Source organism: Talaromyces proteolyticus, assembly GCF_021365285.1.
Source record: "Talaromyces proteolyticus strain PMI_201 chromosome Unknown BGW36scaffold_5, whole genome shotgun sequence".
NCBI classification, from domain to species: Eukaryota; Fungi; Ascomycota; class Eurotiomycetes; order Eurotiales; family Trichocomaceae; genus Talaromyces; species Talaromyces proteolyticus.
Genome location: NW_025764281.1, coordinates 1,701,396 through 1,726,307, shown reverse-complemented (window position 1 = coordinate 1,726,307; position 24,912 = coordinate 1,701,396). Strand labels below are relative to the sequence as shown.

The window sequence follows — 24,912 nt, the reverse complement described above, 5'->3', positions numbered from 1 at the left end:
TTCAGTCTCAATGACTTCGCGGCTCAAATTCCCGTTCAAGCGCAACAAGGACAGCAGCAGTTCTCTCCCGTCACAACAGTCGAGCCCGGCCGCTAGCAGCAACACCACGTTCGTTCCCCCGCCCTTAAGTAACGCCTCCGCCAGTCCCCCGCCGCCCTCGACCTCGTCCACCACCAGCCTCCCCATGAACGGCCAGAATCCCCAGGGACGTCCTCCCAGTTATTCGCACGCCGGCCGTCCGACGAGTCCCATGCCGCCGCCGCTCGCTCATCAGCCGCAGCAGCAGCTCGCCCACCACCCACCTCCCATCAACACCGCCGTCCAGCAGCAACCCGGCCAGTATAGCCAGCAACTCGGTGTCGGAGGGCCTCCTCCTCCCGGCTATGGCTATCAACAACCCCCTGCACAGCAACAGCCCTTGCACCAGCATGGCATCCCATCCAGCCTAGGCCCTGCCCAAGGCCTCCGCAATCCAGCTGCCGAGGTGGACGGGACCAACCGCAACAAGGCACAACTGATTGTGGGTATTGATTTTGGTACCACCTTCTCGGGCGTCGCCTTTGCATTTGCGACCAACAACGAGGCGCGAGAAGATATCATCACGGAGTGGCCTGGCGCTGGAACCCACACAAAGCAGAAGATCCCTACCGTGCTCTACTACGATGCGAACCAGAATGTCGTCGGATGGGGCCCCGATATTGCTGACGCGCTGGCGCATACTGGCTATCCTAAACCTGGCGTGCAAAAGGTAGAATGGTTCAAGCTGCAGCTAATGTTGTCTGGAAATACCTATATTGATCCAATTAACTTACCGCCCCTGCCACCTGGCAAGTCTGAGATCGACGTCGCTGCAGATTACCTATTCAAAGTGCGCCAAGCCATGCGTGCCCAGCTGCAGAAAACTCTCGGAGAAGTCTTCAATCGGGAAGAGCGCAACATTCGTTATTATTTAACCGTGCCAGCTATTTGGAACGATGCTGCAAAGGCTGCCACTCGCGCCGCTGCCATTCAGGCTGGATTCTTACGCGATGAAAATGATAATCGGCTGACCTTGATTACTGAGCCCGAGGCAGCTGCCATGTTCTGTGCGAAGACCGGTCTGCTCAACCTCAAGGTCGGCGACGCCATCCTGATTGTCGATTGTGGTGGTGGTACGGTTGATTTAATTGCCTACGAAGTCGAAGAAGAAAATCCATTCACCGTCGCCGAGTGCACAGCCGGATCTGGTGACTCGTGCGGTTCAACGGCGTTGAATCGTAACTTTAGCAATATTTTACGTGCCAAAATTCGCAAGATGAAACTGCCCGACGCATCGCGAACTGCCGGAAGAGTGTATGCCAAGTGTATTATGGATTTCGAGAACCGAATCAAAGCAGATTTCCGCAACAACGGTCAGAAATGGGCTGTAGATGTTGGTATTGAGGCCGATTATCCGGAAGCAGGCATTGAGGATGGCTATATGAGTTTCACGAACGAAGAGATTCTGCAATGCTTTGAACCCGTTGTCAACCGTATTTTGGAGCTGGTGCGCAACCAGATTATTGCCATCCAGGCACAAAACAGGCAACTACAGGTATATACTCGTTCATTTTAAATACTCTGGTAGAAAGCTAATTATTCGGTAGAATGTCCTTGTCGTCGGTGGTTTTGGTGCGTCCGAGTATCTGTTCCAACAAATCAAATTGCACGTTCCGCCACAGTTCCAGTCTAAGGTGGTTCGCCCTATGGACTCAGTCGCTGCGATCGTAAAGGGAGCTGTTACAGCTGGTATTACAGAACGAGTGGTTACACACCGTATCGCCCGTCGACACTACCTCATGGCGACCCTGCAGCCATTCAAAGAGGGTTATCACCCAGAACAGTACCGTGTTCCTAGCTTAGACGGCAAGGACCGATGTAAATATACTCGTCAGATCTTTGTGCAAAAGGGAGAACGAGTCAAGATTGGCGAACCTGTCAAGGTCAGCTTTTTCCGACAAGTCGCACCGGGAGCTACGTTGATGTACGAGGATATCCTCTACGCATGTGACGAGGATGTCTGTCCTGAATACGTCAAAGATCCCCGTAAGTCCACTTATTTCCCTCGTTGACTGAATGATATGCTAATATGGCAACAGGCATCAAAGAGGTGGTAACTCTCACATCGGATCTGTCACGCAAGAATCTCGAGAAAGACTTTGAGCGCATGGACACACCAAATGGTACCTTTTATCGCGTCTACTTTGACATCTACCTGACCCTCGACGGATCCGAATTCAATGCGGAACTAGTGTGCCAAGGCGAGGTTATGGGCCGCTGCACTGCACGCTTCAAGTAGTCAGCCAGCGACATCTAGTTGTTGAGATCTAACTTGACTATATGCATATTGACGACTTACGAATCGAAAATATCCCGCGTCTCCGAACCAAGAATCTTCTACCTTTTATTCATCTGCATTATTCCCCCTTGCCCAATTATGTTTTTATTCCTGTTTCATAGATGAAGGGGTGTTAGCCGAGACATTTTGTCCAGTAGATATAAGGCATGTCACAGATCAGCCTGATCAATGGAAAATCAAACCCGAGAACATCGTTGGTTGTAGTTTTTGCAATATTCTGTCTAGGCGTGAGGACTTTATTCCTGCTGATTTATACCTCGGAATTTCATATCAACTTTTCTAACTTCTTTTTGGATGGCTCATGCATTTTCCTCTATTCTCGATTGAACAGCTGCGTAGCCTATTTAATTAATTTGATTGCTCCAGGTGCTCAACCGAAAAGACGTTGTACGTCGACCAGATGAATAAATCAGGATATCACTGAAATATGCCTGCCGTCCAAGGCGCGGCGTGGTATTATGCGCATACCAGAGCCCTAACCATGACCAATAAACCACTAGAGCGTAGATCCAAAAGAGTTTATGTGCGTATAAACACTTGCGCGCCTGTAACTTTGGTGCGGCTTTAAAATATACCTAAATATCGATTTGTGCTAGGGAGCAGGAACTAAAATTTCCCCAACTGCATTCCAATACCTTATACCATCTTCTTGGATCAAGAACTTCGAGGACGCACTTTATCATCAAGTTCATTATCCAGATATAAACTGAAATGAAGTCCTTTACTTTCGCCCTCGTCCTCACTCTCCTCTTTCTCTAACCCCTCGCAGCTGAGCTCCTTTCACCCCAACGAGTAATAGAGATGTAAGTTTTCCACGTCCTAGAAAACCAAGCATCCTTCTAATGAATTAATACACATAGTCAACTATAATTCGCAAACACAATGAACAGAAAACATGGCTACGTCGTTAAACGACGAAACAACATCATGCCAGGCGTCAGCAAACTCCTGCCGTTCTTGAGTCCGTTCGGCAATTTTGGTTCAGTCGAGTCATAAAAAAGGTGGGAAGGCGCTGGTAACCAATGCTTCTACTTAATAAATTGGTTGAGGAGTTTCAGAAGTTGTTACTTCGGGGTCTGTGTTGAAGGGGTGAATGAGATGGATGCTTCAGCAGAAAACCAAGTACACGGATGGGGAAGGCTTTGAAGATTTGTCAGATGGTTAATTGGCTTGGCGATATTGGTACTATGCTTTTTAGTACTGGGGCTTTGGTGTGGTTTTTTTTGCTTATATAACTGTATTCGTATTGATATTTATCTAGCGCTGGAGAATTGTAGCTACCACCCCTTTCTCGGAATACATCACTAGATGGATGACCTTCTCCCTCTACACGCTGTACTCTCATCTGACTTCCCATATGAAGAGGACATAAGATTATCTGTGGATAATTGGCCTTCAGAAATACATAGGCAAAGAGTGATTTCTTTAGAAGGTTCAATGCAAAGGAAAAAAAAATAGAAAATCTAGAGAGATATAGCTATACATAACTTACATATCCACCAAAAACACTCTTTAGAATGGTGTGTGTACAGGCCAGTATCAGCACACTGTACAATATGATGTCTGGCCAGAGGGTAGCTGGGAATAGAGCATGCTTGCCAACATACTTCATTTCCACCAGCGCATATATGCTCCAGTAAATAGATAATAATAGGTAAATAGCGACATTTCGTTGATCGAAAAGTGAATGCCGACATAAGAATCTACTTCACGTTAGACTTCTTCTTTCAACATAGAACGGAAACGCTACTCTGGGGTTAAGTTCATAAAACTGAGTCCCAGGGCCCCAAAGATAATTCCAAACCAGTCTACCTTGGAATTTTGACATTTTGGCCTAGTATCGGGAACATAATTATGAACAACATATAATGCTACCGCTGATAACACCGCACTAGATAAAAAGTTAGCACTACCATATTCAGATCACTTTGAAGTATAACTCTGAAAACCCCTATATATTACCTGTGAACAAAAGGTATCGAGGCAATTGAGGATATTTTCCGTAAGGATTGGCCTCCACTGTAAGCTCCGAGCATAGAAATGCCACCAGTAAAGACGGCTTCAAATACTGTCGCCGCAGAAAATTCCGACACATTCGGTGCATTTATGAGAACCTCTAACCCCACAATCGAAGACATTCTGAGACAGATGTTGACTATTTTGAGTCTTCTATAAATGGCTCCCACCAGTGTCCATATTATCCACCATAGACATCCTACCTCAAATGCTCTTTTTGTGCCGTAAATACTACCCAGCCTGTCACCCGCCAGTAATGATATTAAGCCAACTAGCCTAATGTATCTTATAAATTAAGAACTCATTTTGGGATATCTTCACCATGTTGCTTGAGCTTACGGGAAAAAAAGTGCGGATAAGTATGACATTGGGCAAAGCCCAACATCGCAATCCGGGTCAATGTAAAAGCTCGATATGAATGCCGCTCCGAGAATGAATCCCTGTCAGTTATGGTAAGAATAAAAAATCTTACTATGTTTTATGTTGCAGAATAGACATTTGAACGGACTTGATAATAATACAAACAGAGGAGAGCAGCAGTTAGGATCAGGTTTTCGCGCCTGAGCATCTTTCGACTTGGTGTATGCGTCGACGCTGGAGTGTGTGCTGTACTCATTATTGACATGACTTCAGATATCCTTGGAGACCACGAATACTTATACTTGAGACGCTTTAATACATCCTACTTCCCTTTTCGCCACTTTTCTTGTTCAGAGTAAGGCAGTAGCACCTGTCCACAGTCGATACTATACAAGCGGTCTTCATTGGCTGATGCTAAACAGCTTCCCGCAATAACGCGGTACGAATACTATTCTGGGTTTAGCGTGCGGGATGGCAGCCATTCAACCCGCACGGCCGCAATTACCCGCCACAATTATATCTACCAAGAATGGCGTCTATGCCTAAGAGGTCCAATGTTGCTTGCGACTCTTGTAGATCCCAGTGAGCAGACCCTCTGAGTGGAGTTCAATGTGCTGTTATCTCGCTGACACCCACCAGCAAGCGCAAGTGTAATGGTGGAGCTCCATGTGCCGGATGCATCCGTAGACAGGTCGAGTGCGCGTATTCTGCAATTGGAAAAGGGTTCGTAAGGAATAAAAACATTAATCAGAACATAACACTTACAAATTCTAGATCCCAGGCTAGGCTTGCAGCGACTTCGCTAAGACTTAATTCTCAAGTTCGCCAGAGCAACGACGCGGGCAGTTTAACTGTTGCACGCCGCACATCGTCACAACCGCGTTCCAAAGCGCCAACATCGTCAGGCCCTTCTCTCTATAACAGTCGACAGAAGCCTCTTCAGGTTGATGTCGAAGATGGCAGTGCTCTCCCACCTCTCACGATTCCTCTGGGCCATCGCTGTACCAATAATAGCCTCCTAGTACTACCGCAAGTCCAGTCACTTATTGGCCAGTATCCGGAAGACTTTTTCTACCGAGTCGAGTCACAACGATCACTACCATCAACACAGTGGTTCAATCCTATTAGCGATTACTTAGAGCTTCCTCAAGTTGACCAGGACACAGCACTAGCATTGATAAGCAATTTCTTCCAATCAGCCCACCTTGTCAACTTTTTCCTTGATCAAGACACCTTTCTTGCTCGCTATGTATATGGTTTAACTCCAGCCGACGCAAGTTTGAATGACCGAGCGATTCTCCACGCAGTATTCGCACTCGGTTCGGTAGCCGGTAAAACAATAGATTCGAAGGATGTGTTGGACAAGGATACTCCCGGAATGGAATACTTCAAGCCGGCTTTGCATATTCTCACAACCTCCTGGACCACAAGTTTCTCCGGTGAAATAAATCTGTCACAGGGTTTAGTTTTATGCGCCCTTTATCTCTGTAATATAGCGCAGCCATTGCGAGCGTGGAAACTTATCCATCTGGCATCAACGACTGTGCAACAGATATTGCTTCGGTATGCTATGTTCTAAACCTTCTTGTAATCAAAACTCATTCAAGTGCTTGAAGTTCCGATGACACATTGAATCCAGCCGATAATGATGAAATCTTTCGGGTTGCCTGGTCGTGCTTTTGTATTGAAAGGTGGGTTTGATGTTGAATTATATCAGAACTCAAGATGAAAACAAATGTTGATATGCTAAAATAAATACAGCGATCTCCTTTCAGAATTTCACCAGCCTCGTAGTGGTATCTTGCATATTATGGACGAAATGCGGTTTCCGAGTTTGGGCCAAGCTCCCATGCCGGCAAACCTAGCATTTTTAGCGGAAATATCCATACGGCTTCTCCTAAATCGAGTTCATTATTCTATCTATTCTGCAGACTCATTAACGGAGGTGCCAGGCGGCTCTCTGATTAGCATCTGTACCGAGCTTGATCGGCAATTGAATAACTGGTATGACGCATTACCCAACACAGTCCGGCCTGATCTTTCATCGCCGGAAGACGCGAATTTTCAGAGTTATATACTTCGACTCCGCTACTGGTCGGCTAAAGATATCATTTTCCGACCATTTGTTTTCTACGTCACTTCACTGCCTGCAGACACATATGTTTCCGACATAATACTCGACAAGTGTCAAATTTGTCTCTCGAGCTGCCGATACTGGTTACTGTCGACTAAGAAGCTGCTTTCACAGCACACATCCTGGGCTTATAGCGCACTGAGCACGTGAGTTGAAACAAATTCTCGTCTTCTACTAGACAATTTGTGCTGATCAGATGGGAGGGTAGTGTTTTCGGATCCAGCTTGGTCCTCTCTCTCGCTGCTATATCCCCGCGACTCCAGAGTTTTGTTCCAAATATTAGTGAACTACAGAATTTTGCTATAGAGCGTCTGAAACCTTGGGCCCTGCCTGGTACAAGTGTTGAATGCGCCCTTGAAATCTTGATCTCGGTACAAAAGAAGTTACGCTATCGGTAATTACTTTCTTCGCGCCAATAAATACAGAGTCGCAAGTAGAGTCCTTTCGACATAAGGACTTGATGATGGAAGTATTATAATGGGGAGGCAAGATAACGTAAAGTACATAACTGAACTGAGGAAGCAAATCCATCACGTCAGGTATTTACCACTCCACCAACCGACCATCAACCATTACGGCAGTAGTCAATAGATGTTTTAGTATATATCGAGGCGCCAACATCACAGAGTTTTACATCACATAGATTTTTGGGAATTTTACCTCCTATGTACTTATATTTCTACAATAAGTAGACTATTTTGATCTCCCAAATGGTACACGTATTCAATGTTTGGGAATCATCAAGTCTTCAAAAAAATGTAATGACAGATTTTCAGACATGAGTGAGTCCTCTAAATATGTCTTCGATATATTGCGTATGCATATTTTCTATTTACTATAAGCCTATCACGATACAATTCAATTTCCAGCATCATGTAACTTATGCATCTATAACTTCCGTGCTACCCATAAAGAAGGTCGATATAAATTTTGGAGCATACTTTCTGGGTCCTGAATATACCCACAATAAGGCCGATCTTCTGGAGGTTGCTGGACTTCAAATGTAAATCCCATCCGCTGCACAAGATGAAATACTTCTTCTTCACTTAATTCCACGTTTCCGGGTTCTCCAATTCCAGTGCTTCCATCATTTTGCATGATTAGTGAGTTTTCAGCGTCTGCTGTTTCGTTGCTAGAGGAGTGTCGGGTAGAATCGGGGTCACTGGTCCCAAAATGCCATAACAGGGGACCAACATTGATCCAACGCCCCCCTGGCTTCAGGCAATTTTTGATTGTCTCAATATACCGAATCAGATTTGGACTGGTATCTATGAAGAAAACTGTCGCAATGGCATCGAATGCTTCTTTTTGTGCTTCCTGGCTATACAAAGGAATGAAATCGGCAGCTGACATACTCATATTGCCAAATGAAGGAATATTATTGTCATCAATCTGAGAAAGATGCATTGCGGAAGCGGGATGGACATCTGGTATCATGACTTTTTGAAGCTGTTGTTTTCTTGATAATATATTTGAAAATTGTAACGCGAAAGGATATAAGGCGTGCTGGCGAGTGCCTCGAGAGTGGTTCAAAATCCAACTACTAGCCAGAAGTTGGTGATAAGAGATTTCGTTGCCTTCTGCTGTATATCCAGCAGCACAGATATCAAACACCAAGCGCCCAAGACCCGCTCCAGGGACTAGCACACGAATGTCCGATCTAGGCCGGTTTGGGAGATCCCCAAACTTTAGATTCAGAACAGCCAGCACAGGATTGTAGCATACTTCTCGTTCTCGTTTTCCTTCTTCGCTCCAATCGCGATAGAACTGCCGAATTGTCGAATGCGCCTTCCCCATGTCGCCGCCAGTGGCAGTATCGTGCCAGTTTTGCTGTGGGTCGGTCTTGTCTGGAGTAGCTGACAGTCCAAATGACTGTAGACCAGTCTCAAGAATGGCGTCAGCTATGTCGGAATTAGTATCTATGGCATCGTCGACTTTGTCAAAGTTCTCCAGGATAGAAAATGGGGGTTCTGCTAGCATCTGCCAATGCCTTTGTGGCAGGGCATAGAATGATTGACGGCGGCGATGCGTGTTGTTTAAATGAGCGCTCCGTCGATATTGTCTGCGTGCAATTTAGCCATCTGGTACAATACTTTTTAATAGCTGCATATATACGAGTATATATAGCACTGTACGTTATACATCGGGCATACCTAAACGAGTCCAAGGCCGCAAATAATACCCTACGTTCTTCGCGGTCTGCGAAAGGGTCAAAATCTCCTTGCCAGCTCTGAGTCTCCTCGGGCAGTGCTTTGTGTCCCTGGATCTGATGGTCTGCCATCTTCAATACAGCGTATCGACTATCGCTTGCAGGCCCGTCTATTTTTTGTTCATGTTCACTGCGGGTTTGCAAAGGCACGTGTGGGTGTTGACGAGAAAGAACGGGCAGAGGATGTCTGTGGCCAATCGGCAGCCTTCCAGCTCCGCCCAGTAGGCCCGCCAGCGATTGCGGCCTGCTGCGGGGATCTTTGCATGTTGTTCCTCGTCCTGCTCTTCCTCGTCTTTCATCTGCTCGTTCTCCAAGGTTCAGCTATCTACACATTGAAAGCAATGGCGACAGAAACAGTAAACCATGTCGCTCCTCTCCTTGAATCAGCCACCCCGTCAATGAAGCCAGTCGAGATTTCGTTCCCGCTGCCAAGAACGCCGCACACAAATGTGCACATCCATCTCACTCTTATGGCTAAATCGACAATGGTTTTCCTCTCTACAACAAACACTGGCGATTCAAGCTCGACATTGAAGCCGATGGGAAGCTTTGTATACGCTATGCCTGATGTAAGTTGATTTTCTTTCTTTTCAAGATGATCAATATATCTCCATCTTGCTGTGCAATTTGCCAGCCCAACTTGCTGGAAGCAGAACATTCTTAATCATCTGAACTTCATATCCCGTACTGGAATATTGCTGATAATAAAATAGCGCACAAATATCCGCTCAACAATCTCCACAGCACTTTTCACATCTCCGGGAAGCATTGACTATGCAACAAGGACTGCCAAAATCCTTGCTCGTAGAATGAATATTCCGGTGTATGTCGGATGCAATATTGATCCAGTGCTTACAGAGTCAACTATTGAAGAAGAGATGGAAGGGTTTTCAAAAATTATCGATACGATCATAAGGCAATGGGAGAACCGGGAATGATTGGATTTAGAGATTGCATTGGGGTTTCAAGATCCGAGACAAGCTGAATGAAGAGGGGATGCCTAAGTGACAGCATTTTATATCCTTGACTAATTCTATAGGTAAAATGGTGAGCGAGCCGAGTAATCCACGGTCTCGTGGGTTTAGTCCAATGATAGCAAGAGGTTGCAGTCTCCCCGATTATGTGCTGTAGGCGCATGATGCCATTCCTTATTTCAAGCTAAGATTTTGTGGTTTCGACGGCCTCTCATGGTTTTTAAGCCAAGGGCTAAGATTTGAAATGTTAGGTCCCGATAAAAGTCTATAGAACGAGTGCTTGCGGCTTTAAGCAGTACTCTAAAGGGAAATATACAATCAGACACAGGGTTGAAAGTGCTTTCGTCATCTTCCGGTGGTCTAGCCCCTACCCTGATCTCAATACGTTTGTTTTTTATGTCTCTATCAGATTATTGAGTCCGATATAATCCCCGAAGAACGCGATGTTTCCCCGAAGACAAGGAATTACCTTGTGAAATGAGCTTTTTAATTTGGTACTGTAATTGGGTAGTAAGATAGCGGAGGAGCTCTCTCGCGTGATCTTCCATATAGAATGGTCACGCATTATGGCACATGGCCAGGATTCTTCTTATCTGAAACAGAAATGGTTATCAATGTATACGGCTTGCAGTGAAAAAAAGCTTAAATTAGCTAGTAAATGCCCTCTGGTGACTCACGTGTTCGTCACTGACGACTGCTTCCAGAAATTCGAGGGCACTCCTCTTTATCCTTCACATTTGTCATGAGTAGGGGAAACTCATAGATTGGTTGAATTAGTACGCATAAGAGTGAACTATCAACCCTCTCACTTGTGCGTTGCTCAACATGATCTTATTTATGTGGAATATTCAGAAATTGACACTGAATCACTTTTTATACACATGACACACATTCTGAATTAGGACAGCAAAACTAATAACATTAAACTCTTCCCAATCATATAGATGGCTTATTGACAGTCCCAAGGCCCCAAAATATCATCTCTATTACAGTTATTAACACTCTTTTAGTATTATTTATTTCTATCAAGCTTATATATCTCTCTCTTTCTTTCTTAAGAGAATAATTTATTAATATAGACTCAGTATTATTTTGGATATTTTCTAATCTATATCTTAAAACTTATTCGTTATGTACAAATTTACTACAGTACAAAATAGCTCGAATGTTGACAAAACGGCCAATCCAACAGCTGTATACAAGATTTCTCGAACCTTCTACAAAAGAAGTGACCATCATAGTGCAAGAGAACTTGCACCTCGTGTTTGGAGAGCAACATACAGAGAAGCGTCTCACAGAGCTCTCTCGACTGTGAGTTCCTTCCTCAATAGGTCTCTTTATTGATCCCCTTGGTCTGTTCCGCGGCCGTGAGGCGATCTCCAATCTCATCAGCTCTCTCCATGCATAATACCTGGGAATAGTTTTCACAGAGCTAGGTAAGGTTACCCATACTCCTCGACAGGGTCCAAATACTCTCTTGTCGATGACCCCTGAGGTTTTTGGTCAACTTTTCTCTTCCTTGAATAACGCTGTGAAAAGGCCTTGTTCAAATCTTGTATCAGAATGAAGATGAGGACTTCCGCGTCGCAAGGCTGCCGTGGGGATATGGTCATCCTGGAAAAGACTCAGAGATAACCGGAGAATATGTGGTAACAGTAATGGGAGGAAAGATAGAGAGGCTGTACACCTTTCTCAACGAGTGAAGTATGCAGATAGATGACATATTAGCATCGTGGTAGAAAGAGAGGTCTAAATAGAGATTCCAGTAAATTTATTTATCAATTTTATAATACTCTTGGGCTTGAAGGTTTTATTGAAGGGGGCTTTATCCAGACAAATAGTGCAGCGAAAATGTAACGCCATATCTCGAAGCCCAATATTCGTAGGAAAGAGGAGATATTAGAGAGGCAAATAGAGTACACAATGTTTATTCTAGTTCTATTAGTATCTTCATAGATAAAAATGTTTCCTGTAAAATATACGAGACTTTAACAAACAGATGGCCATTATCCTATTGGATCTGAATTAAACAGTAGATCTGTTTCCTTTAAAGAAGGATCTTTCTGCACCTAAGATTTAGCTTGGTTTTCATTGTCTAATAGAGTAAAAATAAACAACAATTATCATATAATCCCTACTTCTCCAATTTCCGATTGCTATCTTGAAATGACTATGATAACTATGTGCTTTTTATTATGAATGTAAAAAGACGAATACTAGAAAGCTGAATATTTAATTTGAATGAAGATCTTGAATGAATTAATCGATTCATCAATCAGACCCGTCATGGTGCAGGGGTGAGTAATTAAGCTGTTAGAGGCGCACATCGCTTTATGTAGGTAGTAAATAATAGTAAGTAAAGAAAAACGCGACCTAGCCAATGATGAAGCGGGCAGTCTGTTAAACTAAACGAGAAAAACCCAAGAACGTATGTCATAGCCCCAATTGGAAAAGCTCAAATCTTCAATTATCCCGACGCAGCCAATCACACCGCACGACTCCGCCATCAAATGTTCAGATGTGGAAGATAGGCAGTACTTTTGGATAAATTTAGAAATATTCATGATATTTAGTGTAATTAGGACAGCGCTTGCTTTTATATGTTAATATTTGAAAAGGGGCTGTAGTTGATCGACGTAATCAAGGATTCAAAAACTATAAAGGTACGGTGGTGTCAACATTTCGGGGTTCTATTTGGTCTTTTCTTACCACATATGTAAACAATATCATTGAAAAGTGATCTTACTAGAATGAAGATGAATTATATTCATATTTTCTCTTTTTTCTCACTTGCCAGCGCGGTCTCTAAGAATTATTGTCCGCTGCTAGGCCCAGTTTACCCTACTCCCAAGAGCCTAGGCACCGATTCAGCCTTTCATGCAGCCAAGCAAAACATATCCAGTACTTTAGATGCTGTGGTCGCTGGAAATTCATCCCTTCTAGGCTCAACCTACAACACCAACACAACCTCGCTCTCAGTGCAGCTCTGGTCTACAAATGATTCGACGCCCCTTTTCGAGTATTATTATACATCTCCATTGACCAGGAGTTCAAGCATCGGTGTCACCGACGTTGATGAGGATACTGTATTTCGCATCGGTAGCGCATCAAAGTTGTTGACTGTATTACTGCTACTCATCGAGAAGGGCGATGTAGTCTTGTCTGACCACGTCGTGAAATGGGTCCCGGAACTCGCAGATGCGGCGAAACAGCTGCGCTGTAATGCTACTGATCGATGGGATAGAATCGACCATGTGCAGTGGGAAGAATTAACGCTTCGTGATCTGGCAACTCAGCTTTCAGGTATCAGTCGAGATTGTATGTCATCCTATTTCCCCAGTTTTATTGCCAGTAGACTTACCTGCTGGGTTTTGCTGTAGATGGATTCGGTGATCTAGCCGCATCTGGAGTTGATCTTACGGCATATGGGTTTCCTCAACCCTCTGAAGCCCCGCCATGCGGAGGTATACTGACTGGTGTTTGTGACAGAGCTCGTATGTTTTCGGCGGAGAGGAATCGTCTGGGAGTTACTGACTTTGAATAGAATTTTTCCGAGGCCTGTTGCAAGAACACCCTTCCTTTCCTATCTCATACACACCCAGCTACTCGAATGCTAATTTTGAGATTCTCGGGTTTGTTTTGGAGGCGATGACCAACACGACATATGAAACTCTGCTTCACAGAGACCTTGTCGAGCCACTCGGCCTAAAACACCTCACATACTCGGCTCCAGCAGATAAGTACGGGATCATCCCATGGGATGCCGCGACCAGTTACTGGGCCGTCAATACGGGGGCTGAAACACCGTAAGTGTGACATGCTTTGTAAACGAGAAGAGAAGCCAATCATCAATTTTACTGTAGTGCTGGTGGTCTTTATGCATCAACCAAAGACGTGACGACCCTCGGCCGAGCCATTCTCAACAACCATCTCCTCTCCCCAGCCCATACTCGACGGTGGATGAAACCAGCCACACACACTGGCTCCCTAGACTTCTCCGTCGGGGCTCCCTGGGAGATTTTGTCATTCCCTACCTCCCGAGTGGTAGATGTGTACACCAAGTCCGGCGATCTCGGGAGTTATTCAAGTATGCTTGGGTTGTTGCCTGATCACAGCTTTGGCTTCACTATTTTAGCTGCAGGAAACAGTACGTCAGCGGTTGTGCAAGCGGTCTTGCTGTCCATGATGGAAACGCTAGTTCCTGCCTTAGACGCGGCGGCGAAAGAGGAAGCTGCACTTCGATTCACAGGTATTTATACACATAATAGTACAAACTCGTCAATTGTGATCACGACTGACGAGGGGCCGGGTCTGAATGTCGAGGCCTGGGTGAATGACTCGGTGGATATAATTCAGAGTATCGGATTGTTGGAGGGCTATACTGCTGCACCTTCGATTCGTTTGTATCCTACAGGGTTGGAAAATGCGGACCAATTATCGTTTGTTGCGATCATCCAGCAACTCGGTAGTCAGCCGAATGGCGTGCCTTGCACTGATTGGTTTGTGGTAGACTCAACAGTATATGGGAATGTCGGGTTGGATGAGTTTTTGTTTGATCTTGACAGCGCTGGGAATGCGGTGGCTGTATCGCCGCGTGTAATGCGAACGGTACTTCATAAGTCATTTTAGTTACATATACCTAACCGTCAGCCATGGTTCAAGTCATTTGTTAACACGTTTCACGAATTTAATGTTATTATTGGTTTCATGCATGCTTCGAAACTGTTTTCGAATTGTCATTCATTGACTCTAACTAGGGTGACAAGTCATCAGATATTGCAGATCTGACTGAATTACCAATTGGTAATTGATACTTAGTGGAGACAGCTTACCCAATGCATTCGAATGTTCTCGAGCGAGTTTTCCCAGTCCCTGCGAAAACGATGCGCACCTCAAAAATAACCATTACGGGGAACTTGCGGCCCACTAGTATTATTACTTAATAACAATACTAGCACATACGACTAGCAGTTCTTGTTGGCAGCCTAAGACTCTAAGTTGGCGGTTAGGGACCTTCAAGGTTCTCGGAAATTTCGGCTAGTTTGCCCTGGACATGGATTGTTCGGAGTACGTGCATAGAGTTTAAAGTCTAGTACGATAACTAGTCAGCGTTGCAAGCAAGCGAAATTTAATTGCTGTCAGCTGACGGCGGAGAGATTATGCCACCACAGAGAATGGTTGGCCCGTCATGTTTCGTATGTGCTAGCAGCCGGTTCGTGCGGAAGTGTATCATTGTTAATATTATTTGATGTACGGAGTCGTCTATCTAAGTTTAATACTAATAAGCAGACTGACTAAAATATTTACATGTATACAAGAGAATAGTATTTTTTCTTCAATATTTATTTTTTACATACAATATTTTCAATCTTGTCGTGCTTTACCGTCCCGTCGTTTACGAGTCTTTTAAGGCTCGGAAGCTAGTAGCAGCGACGATGGTTGGGTCGTTTCAGATACGAAACTTGGTTCCTCGATGGAGAGGACCCATTGAGGCAGTGCAACCAGATTCCTCCGAGGCAAATCATCGTTTAGTTCTTCTATGGTAATATATTGTTGGGGGCTGTTGGGCTGGACTAGTCATATCGTAATATCGTATTGCACATTCTGAATAGACATGTACAAATACGCTTGATAAATTCAGATTATATTAACATTCAAGGGCAGATTGGAATGGCGATCTTAGTAAGATAGACGGACCTCGGTAAATGCCCAGAAAAGACAGGATTCCACGAACCCAACCGCATGGAGCCTTCGGTTAAGCATATTGAGGGGCGGAGATTAACAAGATTAGCACAAGCGGCGCATCGGTGATCTGTCTGATTGGCTTCCTGGCCCGGGCCACTGTCATTGAATCAACTTGAATGGTCATAATTAATCGACTGATAGAATGATCGAGTAGGGGGTATTGCCCCATACGGACTAGGGAAGTGACGATAATAGTCTTGGCAAGAGCATATTATTGCTTGAATTGGACATACTTACTCGCGCTGGCTGAACTAGAAAATACTACGGAAAAGAATGCTTGTACAAGTTAGCAAGAAACTATAGCAGACAATAAGCATATCAACAGCATGACATATGTATGAACACGGCGAATGTCTGAGCCTATTCATCTCATAATAATTTTCCAATTTCCAGTTCGTGTTCTAGTGCAGCCGACATGTCAATCAGTGGAATGCATCCAGAGATCGCCACAGGCAAACGACCATAGCGAGCGGAGATGGGACAGAATGAAGAAGGAGCACGAGATGGTCAAGGCTAAATCCAATAGAGTTTGTGGAAGATACCGACGGATAAATTAATATTATGAGAGGCACAGCTATTTACTCGAGCCCCAGGAATCTGGTAAGGCCAGAAACTGGCACGCGAGTGGAGCGGCCGCGCAGCCGAACTATGGAAGCTGGCGGGCCATTTACATGTGCTTGTTTCCACAGCTTACAGGAATGGGGCCGTCAGCAGGAGATATCAGGACGATGAGGCAGCAGTGGTAAAGCATAGTTTATTATTGTTTAATACCTGGATAAGGCTGTCGGCATGGTGTTATACACGTCATACGCTTCATACCGGGCAGAAATTAAAAAGGCGCGAAAGACGGAAACCTGTACGTACCGTTACACCACGCTAGTGCTAGTGTTCGGCAACGAGCCGTGCAGAATGCCACCCGGCGACGCTGATTGGCCGGCGATACCACGGACCCTGAAGTGGAATGGCCCGAAAGGGCGATTATATTGTTGCCGCCGAGGTGCTGGCGAATCACATGGATGGAAATTGATGATTTCATCCATCCATCAATACATTAATATATGAAACAGTGCCCGTGTGCAGCGCTGATTGGCACGGAGGCTCCGCCCGTCCTCGGATGCTCGGGATAGTGGCTAAAGTTTGGCGCTAGGCGGCGCCTCGTGGCTCCTAGACCGCAGTCCGCCGACCGCCCGTTTCAGCTGCTCCCCTCGCTTGCTTGTTACGCTGCTCTGCACCCGTGATTGGCCGGCCGTGTGCTTATTTAGAGTTGCGCCGAATCCTTCGCTCGCTCTTGCCGACGGCTGGTTGGCCGCCGATCTGCACGGCGGGATGTATTACATATACATCTATAGAAATGTACATCTGTATACATGGGCATGCTGCGTGTATGCGGCGTATACGGCGAATGTATGGACATCTGTGTGCATTTAAAGCCCTGGTCACAGTATGTGTATCGAAGAAGCCGGCAGAGATGACCCTGCACTATGTGAGTGCCTGGCGAGTTCCGAGGTGCCTGTCCGTGGGGGCTCCACATGGCCATCTTCATGGCTCTGAATCTGCGTGGAACACGTAGAACACGCAGAACACTAGTCGCATGCTACAAACATCCTTGCAGGGGTACAGGGTTGCAGCCGTAGCATTGGCTAGAGGGCAGGCCACCCCTGCCGTGGCCCGATGGATCAGGATCAGAAGAAAAAGCAAGGACAGCGGCTCGGAACCGACGCATCGCAAGTCAAGTCGGGATATTCCCTGGTGCGCTCCACTGCGTTGTGGCTGTGTCGAGAACGCGCCCCCATTGGCCCGCATAGACTGCCCGGCGGGGGGGCTCCTTTTGGCGCATGATATGCGTGGCTTGGCGTGCTGCAGCTCTTCAGGTATTCTTTGATTACTACTCTGTTCTCTGTCCCCTTTCTTCTCCTGTATCTGTCGTATCACACCTGGTACTCGCACATGCCGCATACTCACGCGTCCTGTCTGGCATGTCGAGGCTGCTCTGCTCTTGGATGGCGTAGACACAGCTAGTGGCGGGGGCTAAATAACTGTCAAGACGCCCCGCGCGTGCTTTCTCCGCTTATTGCTGTTTCACCTGCCGGGCCCAGCCGAGAAGGGGCAATTCGGTCCAACGATCTGCTATTAGTCCTTGGAGGAGACTAAGTAGTACTGCCAAGTAGATTCTATTCTTCACGCTAGCTCGTTTCTTTTTTCTTGTTCTACCGAGTTTCCTTTTTTCTGTTTTCCTTTTCCTTTTTCTTTTAATTTTTGATTTTTAAAAACGCATCACTTGATAATTTCTCAGTTACGTGGAGATTTCATAGATTACCATCCCGTAGATTCCGGAAGCGCCCAAGCTTTAGCCTGGACGAACTGGCTGTACTGTGCCGTAATGTAACATACCGTACCAGTCGACCCCCGAGCGGCTCACGCTGGCTGGAGACGTCATCTCGAGTCCATGACCGATAAATAGACAAGGGATACTACTACTCCCACCACCACCACCACCACCACCACCACTACTGCGATTCTGTTTGTTGATGCTCAATAATACTTGCCCTATGACAACGGCTGCCGCGTGCGCTGACTCGCATCGATCTAAACCTTTGGCTTGGACTTCCCGCGCTGCAGAATCCACGCTACTGGATCAGCCCGTTTGGTGCAGGCTTGACCCTGGAGCCTATCGACGACTCCTCCTGGATCGTCGCGTCCACACACAATCGTGCCAGATTACTACATAAATATTGCTACCAGTACCAGCTCGTTTATTACCTTTAGGCCCCAAAGCCGCGTCCCCCCATCCGGCCACTTCCTCTCGCCGCTCGGGATCCCACTTCTAAATTCTGGGTGTCTGTTCGCCAGATCACACCAACCAGCGGCCAGACTAAGGGGTCTTTGCCGAAGCCTCTGCCAACGCCATCTCCTCTCTTTTGTCGAGTTGCGTCGGTATTGCAAGCCGGGCTGACCTGCCCTTCATTGCTTGCCACCGGCCCAGCAGCGGCCTCTGCTGGTGCGGGTGGAACTCCCCATTCGGCCGTTTTCCCTGAACCCTTCCTTCCTCTTCTAGATCTGCCCTATCCTTAACCTTCTACCACAACAAACCTTCACCCCCGCGTGCTGCCTGCTTCTGCCTGAACTCGTATTCTCTGCCTGGCTTTCTCTGCTGTCTCTGTATTGCGCGGTATACTGCATTTCCCGTGTGCATGCGTCTCCATTCGGTGCACATGTTGACCTCGGCCGTTGGTTTTGTTTGCGACAGGAATCATGAATACATACCCTCCCCCCCTTCTAGCCAAGGCCTGCCGACCTCGATCTACGAACCAGCAGGATCAATGGCTTCGTCCCTGCCACCTCAAGGTCCTTTCCCCCCCCCGTCCGCCCTTGCTGCTGCTCCTCCCCCAAGCCGGCCTGGCAGCGGGCTGCAGATGGCGCATCTGCTCCATCCTCCAACGCAACAGGGCCCTGTCATGCCCATGCCGACTTCCTCGCCATATGCCCACTCCTACGACTCGGCCTCCGGCTCCCCAGCCGACCGCTCATCTATCTTGACTGATGCTACCGGATCGCTGCCTGATGCTCCCGCCCTGATGCCGTCTATGGTCGGCGCAGCGGGACAGCCGCAGCAGAAAAGAGCTTATCGCCAGAGAAGAAAGGACCCCAGTTGCGATGCTTGCCGCGAGCGCAAAGTGAAGGTGAGCTTTCCGTAGCTGTGACCTGTGTCTGATCGCCCGTCTAATCCCTTTTAAACCAGTGCGATGCCTCCGAGTCCTCTAGCTGTACGGAGTGCTCGAATCGCAAAGTACGATGCCAATTCACCAAAGAAACGAACAGGCGCATGTCTTCTATCAAGTTCGTGTGATTTGCTCCTATGGTTGGTTCGCGCGTCCATATTCTGACTAACATTTTGCAGGCAAGTTCAAGACCTAGAAAAGCAGTTAAGTTCCACGAAACAGCAATTGCAACAGCTTCGCTCCGGTGTGATAAGGAGTGACAATGCGATGGACATCGATTTCGACGTCAGCGGTCAGCCAGTGTTAAAGCTACCAGACGTCGGGTATCGCCCACCCCGGCGGAATCGGCCGTCAGTGCCACAGGGCCTTTCAGTAGCTCGCTCCCATATGCGCAACTACGGTCGCGGCGTAATCAAAGTGCCGCCGCCATACCGGCAATCTATCTCCCCAACAGTAATTGCCGACAGCAATGTGACGGCGCTTCCTTCCAAGGCGGTTGCTGATCGTTTACTGAGCCAATATCACACCTACGTTCACTCGGTCCTGCCTATCATCCACTGGCCCAGTTTCATGGCCGAGTATGAACAAGTCTACCAGGCGGGAACTTTACGAGGAGCACACCGGGAGTGGACGGCAGTATTATTTAGTGTTTTCGCATGCGGTATCATGCATACACTGGAACCCAACAAAGAGCATGAGGCTCAAGCTTTTCTCTTGTCGTCTACGGGCATAGTGGATACTTGGGTGGACGATTTTACCTTGGACCAAGCTCGAGTGACCCTTCTTATCAGTATTGCTCTATATGAAATGAATTCCAGATCTGCCAGTTGGGTGTGGTTGGGAACCGCAGTTAGGATTGCGCAGGATATTGGTCTTCACATGGAATCTGGTCCATGGCCAGCTGTGGAAGCTGAAATGAGGAAAAGGCTTTGGTGGGGGATCTACGCCTGGGATAGGTATGACTCTGTTCTTTCCTTAATTTTTTACGTCTTTTCTTTTCAGTGCTTCGTCTAGAGCCCAATACTGACCTTTTTAATTTACAGGCTGCTGTCTCTTGAGCTAGGAAAACCCATCTCGATTCACGACCAAGACTGTGATGTAGATCTTCCATGTCCGATCGACGAGCAATTTATTTCAGAAGCAGGCCACGTGCCAGAAGGATCGCAGACGAATCCTTTGCTCGCCATTATCCATGTAGTTCGTTCAATTGGGCAATTAACTAAGACACTGAGATCACCAGTCATCAGCCCAGCCACCCTCGAAATCTTCGATCGCCATTTCAACGCTTGTCTCGCAACGTTTCCTATCAACTACCATCCTAAATCAGATCTTTACCTTGACCCCAGCTCCCTCGCGCCAATAATCTATCTCCAGAACGCACGTTTAATTTTGCATCGTCACAATATCTCTCCTCATTGTCCCACAGAAGTCCGATATCCGGCGTTTGACCACTGCTTGTCAATTGCTGCCGACACAACGCGAGTGCTTCAGCGATGCATGCACTCACCGCCGACATCTCCTACGTATGGTGGTGTTCGAGGCGAGTGGCAGACACTCCTGGCATCTTCCGCAACAACTTTACTTTGTACACATATTTGGCGCTGCTTACTGATCCTCATCTTTCGAGAGGATTTTGCGGCAGCTTTGGTCTGTGTTCAGGCTTGCAAAGCCATTGGAAACTCCCACGTCCTCATGAATCCGTGCGGCCGATATGTTGCATTTTTCCTGAAATATCTTTTGGAACGATTGCAGCGCAACGACAGTCGACCCCTGGATAGAGACGAGGAAATAATTGCATATGTATCGGGAGATATGCAAGGCACCACTGATAGCAGCTGGATATGGCAAGGTAGCGAGACGGGAACGAAGCTGGAAACGATGCCATCACAGGTATCCCCGACCCTTCAAAATGGACGTGCAGCCGCCGCATCTGAACAAGGTCTCGATTGGGAGGGATGGGAGTGGATTGACCGGACAGTCGAGTATCTTGCCGGCGAGGCTCGTCGACGGAGCCAGGAACGAAGAGACGTGCCATCAGTGGTTCCTCGACCTATTGAGTCACACAAATTAAGTCCAGACTCGATTCCTAACACTAGCAATACTGCTCCTCGATCGACTCCATCCCATTCACGCATGACTATTGCAAATATCATATAGTCAATCAAGACGGATTCTTGGATATGGATATGACAAGAGATGACATATTTGCATAGATTACGAACTCTTAACGCATTTCATGTCTATCTATCACAGATAGATAGGACCAGGGGACTCGCTTAGCCAACTCATTTCAAGGCGTTGTGTCCGCTGTTGCTGACTGTTTGTATTATGTTTAACTAGGGGCTTTTCTCTTCGTGCTTATATTGATTATGATGACTTTTATGATCGAACATTTTCAATTACTTGTCAAGGGGCTGTACTTAGACTTTTATTTACCATTTTGTGTCTTATAAGTAATAACAATTTGGATGGTCAATTTCTTTCAAAAGCACCCAAGTAATTACCCTACAAGCCTGCACAGACCGTAACCTTTTGAGACGTTATTCTGGATTTAATTATGCATCAGGTTTTATCAGGTCATTCTATCATGAATCAAGCCCGAATATGAAAAAATAAGCAAGTCCCGTCGGTTTATACATCGAGATTAATAGCCTTCCCAAACCGTGCATACAACGCCGCCTTCAATGAAGCCAACTCCTCGCGCACTTCGCTCAGTGCATCCTCTAGCCGTGAGACTTCTACGTCGATCTCTTCTGATGAGGAAGACAGCATTGACTGAGCTTCTTCCAGTGGGAGATTGACGAAAGAGTCGCCGATTTTGTAGCTATTTAGGAGTCAGTCACATGAAAAAGTCGAAAAAAAGGCCAAAATGGTGACGTACGGCACGAGTTCATCTTCGTCTGCTAATTCCAACTCCGTGGAAACTTCGTCGAGATCTTCTTTGTCTTTCTGTAGTGAGATTAACGATATGGTCTATCTTGTCGCGTCCTTGTTGAAAACTGACTTGCTTCGCTTTCAATCGCTCTTCCAAAACAGTCTCGCGCTGATGCAGTCTGCTGAAGCGATTGATTTTGTCTTGGTCTTCGCGACGCACTTCAGTGTCCTCGCCGCCTGTCGCGGCTTCGTCATCTTTTGATAGCTGTGATTTTTTTTTTCAATATCAATTACATATGCCCCGCCATTTCAGGGTGGAGCGTACCATTCGAGTCTGCAGCATATTGGTTTGTGATGTATGTTAAATAATTAATGAATCCTCCCAAGAGAATCCTTGTGTTTTCTGGATTTACAGGAGCTGCTTGGTTGGTTGCTAATTGGTGTGTTCTGGTTGAGCGAGATGCGACTAGGAATCAAAAGCACTCATGATCTCAGGCATGCCATCCCGCACGTGGTCTGTGCACTCCATATACTTCAAGTTACGAGTATGCCTCGACATATTACATTAAATACATGCAAATAGGCTGAAATAGTTACTGTTTAAAGCATTGAAATATAGTAGCTAGCTGACTACAGCATCTGATATTCTCATGGTCATTCGCGTCTGCATGCTTTTAGCCATTGTCAAAACGCACCTCGTCTCTCGAAAGCTATCCTGTGACTTATTTTCAGACTTAATTTCTAGGCAAACCCATTTCACTCAACCTTCCCCAAAGAACCCGTAGAGATTTCGCAGATCATGTGCTGAGTTCATCTTGTAGACTGCCAGGGCTGTCGTGTGACATCATGCCCTGCTCTGCGCGGAAGAGTCGAGTAGCAGAGGAGTGCTAGGCATGTCTTGGCGCCAATCCGACCCTTTTTGCACCAGACTCATTCTTCATTCATCACTTCATCACCCCGGCCGATCAGATAGATCAGTGACGGGTTCCTATATTCGATGTGAGCCGGTTAATTTCCATTTGCCATTTCAACCTTTTCTTTTACTACTCTATATCCACACTGCCGCTCCAGTCACGGCGACCTCCACCTGCGACCGAGCCACCCATCGTGTGCCATTCCTTTGACCAGCTTTGTGATTAACTGTACTGTGAGCAAGCAGGATATCTAAACGAGCTCAACAACTACACATAACTACACATCTACTGCTTTCATCAACACTCCACTCATCTCCAGTATGCGCGTGCAGAAGCAGGCCTCGGTCGGACTGCTCACTATAGTCCTTCCAACAGTCACATCTGCTCTGGGGTTTAATTGCGCTAATGTGCGTGTGGACGGTGTCCAATTCGACTTGAAGCCGCTGGGCGGCGTCCACGAGATTCAGACCGTTTCGACCTTTGACGATTACACGGTCAACACAACGTACGTACTCGACATCTGCAATATCCTAAAAGGTGCTTCGAGGCACGATGGGATGTCGTGTGGAACGTCAAAGAAAAGTGAGTTCGGGTTGATTCAGCCTTTTGCACTCCTTATACTTACCCCTATAGTTTGCGGCTTTGAGAAAACTATATACGAGAGCGGTGAAGTTGACGAGCGAGCCCTCCCTATTGCCGGACTCGACCCCGTCGGCGGCGGCAGCGAAGACCCCGAAATCACACGGTTGAAGAAACAAGACCCGGACACAGAAGGTGTCCGCATAAAACTCGCCGGCGGGGAGATTCACGAGATAAATAAGCCTAAGGGGAAAGGAAAGCCGGCGTCGGCTGTGATTGAGTTTCAATGCGATCCCAATCGAACAGGATTGGAGGGTCTTACAACGACGGAAGATGGGGATGATGGTGATGACAATGCGGAAGAGAAGCGACGTATTCGTCGTGATGACGATGAGAAGAATGACGATGATAAGAAAGGTGAAGAAGACGCTCCAACAAACACCGACAAAAGTCTTGTGTTCAAGAGCTTCGGCCTGGTCGACGACAAAGCCTATATCTTGCGATTGGACTGGAAGACCAAGTATGCGTGCGAGAACTATCTCAGCGACAACCCTTCGGAGTCGAGCAGCGGTCACTGGGGATTCTTCACTTGGTTCATTATTATGTGAGTCACCAATTTCTAAGTTAACTTGGGAAATTATGACATACTAACGAATCTCTTCTACAGCCTATTTCTGCTCGCTGCCACATACCTCATCTTCGGCTCCTGGCTTAACTACAACCGCTACGGTGCCCGGGGCTGGGACCTGCTCCCACACGGCGACACCATCCGCGACATTCCCTACATTTTCCAAGACTGGGTGCGTCGAGTCGTCAACACGCTGCAGGGGCCCGGGGCGAGGGGAGGCTACGCCGCTGTATAATAACGACATTATTATTATTACTAGATGGTCAAATCGTCTTTCTGCATGTTACAACCCGATCTATCCGGCAACTAAATATCCTTCTTCTCTTCAAACGCATCAGCGAGCGGCGGTTGTCCATGTCAGGATCACACCATTTTTATTGTTA

At 46.6% G+C, this 24,912-nt stretch overlaps 9 protein-coding genes across 9 annotated transcripts; 6 read left to right on the top strand and 3 right to left on the bottom strand.

Moving 5' to 3' along the window:
* Positions 1–10: 10 nt before the first annotated feature.
* On the top strand, positions 11–2,317 carry BGW36DRAFT_293702 (uncharacterized protein; the record flags this gene model as incomplete). The annotated part of the gene is made up of 3 exons (XM_046211024.1): positions 11–1,573; positions 1,626–2,064; positions 2,118–2,317. The coding sequence occupies 3 exons, from the start codon at positions 11–13 to the stop codon at positions 2,315–2,317; spliced, it is 2,202 nt and encodes a 733-aa protein (XP_046073366.1).
* A 1,578-nt stretch (positions 2,318–3,895) lies between these two features.
* BGW36DRAFT_376943 (uncharacterized protein) lies at positions 3,896–5,007 on the bottom strand. The gene is made up of 4 exons (XM_046215951.1): positions 4,902–5,007; positions 4,733–4,833; positions 4,340–4,669; positions 3,896–4,268 (listed from the first exon to the last, which is right to left on the bottom strand). The coding sequence occupies exons 1-4, from the start codon at positions 4,959–4,961 to the stop codon at positions 4,124–4,126; spliced, it is 636 nt and encodes a 211-aa protein (XP_046073365.1). The 5' UTR covers positions 4,962–5,007; the 3' UTR covers positions 3,896–4,123.
* A 273-nt stretch (positions 5,008–5,280) lies between these two features.
* Positions 5,281–7,551, top strand: BGW36DRAFT_376942 (uncharacterized protein; the record flags this gene model as incomplete). The annotated part of the gene is made up of 6 exons (XM_046215950.1): positions 5,281–5,335; positions 5,393–5,476; positions 5,528–6,316; positions 6,370–6,444; positions 6,515–7,033; positions 7,096–7,551. Coding segments are annotated over 6 exons (1,712 nt in total), but the record flags the coding sequence as incomplete, so codon positions are not given.
* Positions 7,552–7,554: 3 nt separating this feature from the next.
* On the bottom strand, positions 7,555–9,249 carry BGW36DRAFT_340207 (N2227-like protein-domain-containing protein). The gene is made up of 2 exons (XM_046213064.1): positions 9,041–9,249; positions 7,555–8,949 (listed from the first exon to the last, which is right to left on the bottom strand). Exons 1-2 carry the CDS (start codon positions 9,166–9,168, stop codon positions 7,776–7,778), a joined length of 1,302 nt encoding a protein of 433 aa, XP_046073363.1. The 5' UTR covers positions 9,169–9,249; the 3' UTR covers positions 7,555–7,775.
* Positions 9,250–9,437: 188 nt separating this feature from the next.
* BGW36DRAFT_396540 (uncharacterized protein) lies at positions 9,438–10,034 on the top strand (the record flags this gene model as incomplete). The annotated part of the gene is made up of 2 exons (XM_046218180.1): positions 9,438–9,665; positions 9,810–10,034. The coding sequence occupies 2 exons, from the start codon at positions 9,438–9,440 to the stop codon at positions 10,032–10,034; spliced, it is 453 nt and encodes a 150-aa protein (XP_046073362.1).
* A 2,786-nt stretch (positions 10,035–12,820) lies between these two features.
* Positions 12,821–14,699, top strand: BGW36DRAFT_396539 (beta-lactamase/transpeptidase-like protein; the record flags this gene model as incomplete). The annotated part of the gene is made up of 4 exons (XM_046218179.1): positions 12,821–13,388; positions 13,451–13,564; positions 13,615–13,876; positions 13,934–14,699. 4 exons carry the CDS (start codon positions 12,821–12,823, stop codon positions 14,697–14,699), a joined length of 1,710 nt encoding a protein of 569 aa, XP_046073361.1.
* A 4,436-nt stretch (positions 14,700–19,135) lies between these two features.
* BGW36DRAFT_294903 (putative C6 transcription factor) lies at positions 19,136–21,691 on the top strand (the record flags this gene model as incomplete). Its single annotated transcript, XM_046211129.1, has 4 exons — positions 19,136–19,495; positions 19,555–19,652; positions 19,714–20,490; positions 20,578–21,691. The coding sequence occupies 4 exons, from the start codon at positions 19,136–19,138 to the stop codon at positions 21,689–21,691; spliced, it is 2,349 nt and encodes a 782-aa protein (XP_046073360.1).
* Positions 21,692–22,005: 314 nt separating this feature from the next.
* Positions 22,006–22,866, bottom strand: BGW36DRAFT_376933 (putative prefoldin subunit 4). The gene is made up of 4 exons (XM_046215949.1): positions 22,734–22,866; positions 22,539–22,673; positions 22,416–22,483; positions 22,006–22,358 (listed from the first exon to the last, which is right to left on the bottom strand). Exons 1-4 carry the CDS (start codon positions 22,749–22,751, stop codon positions 22,166–22,168), a joined length of 414 nt encoding a protein of 137 aa, XP_046073359.1. The 5' UTR covers positions 22,752–22,866; the 3' UTR covers positions 22,006–22,165.
* Positions 22,867–23,642: 776 nt separating this feature from the next.
* On the top strand, positions 23,643–24,764 carry BGW36DRAFT_426579 (autophagy-related protein 27; the record flags this gene model as incomplete). The annotated part of the gene is made up of 3 exons (XM_046220289.1): positions 23,643–23,904; positions 23,956–24,505; positions 24,569–24,764. 3 exons carry the CDS (start codon positions 23,643–23,645, stop codon positions 24,762–24,764), a joined length of 1,008 nt encoding a protein of 335 aa, XP_046073358.1.
* Between the last annotated feature and the right edge of the window lie 148 nt (positions 24,765–24,912).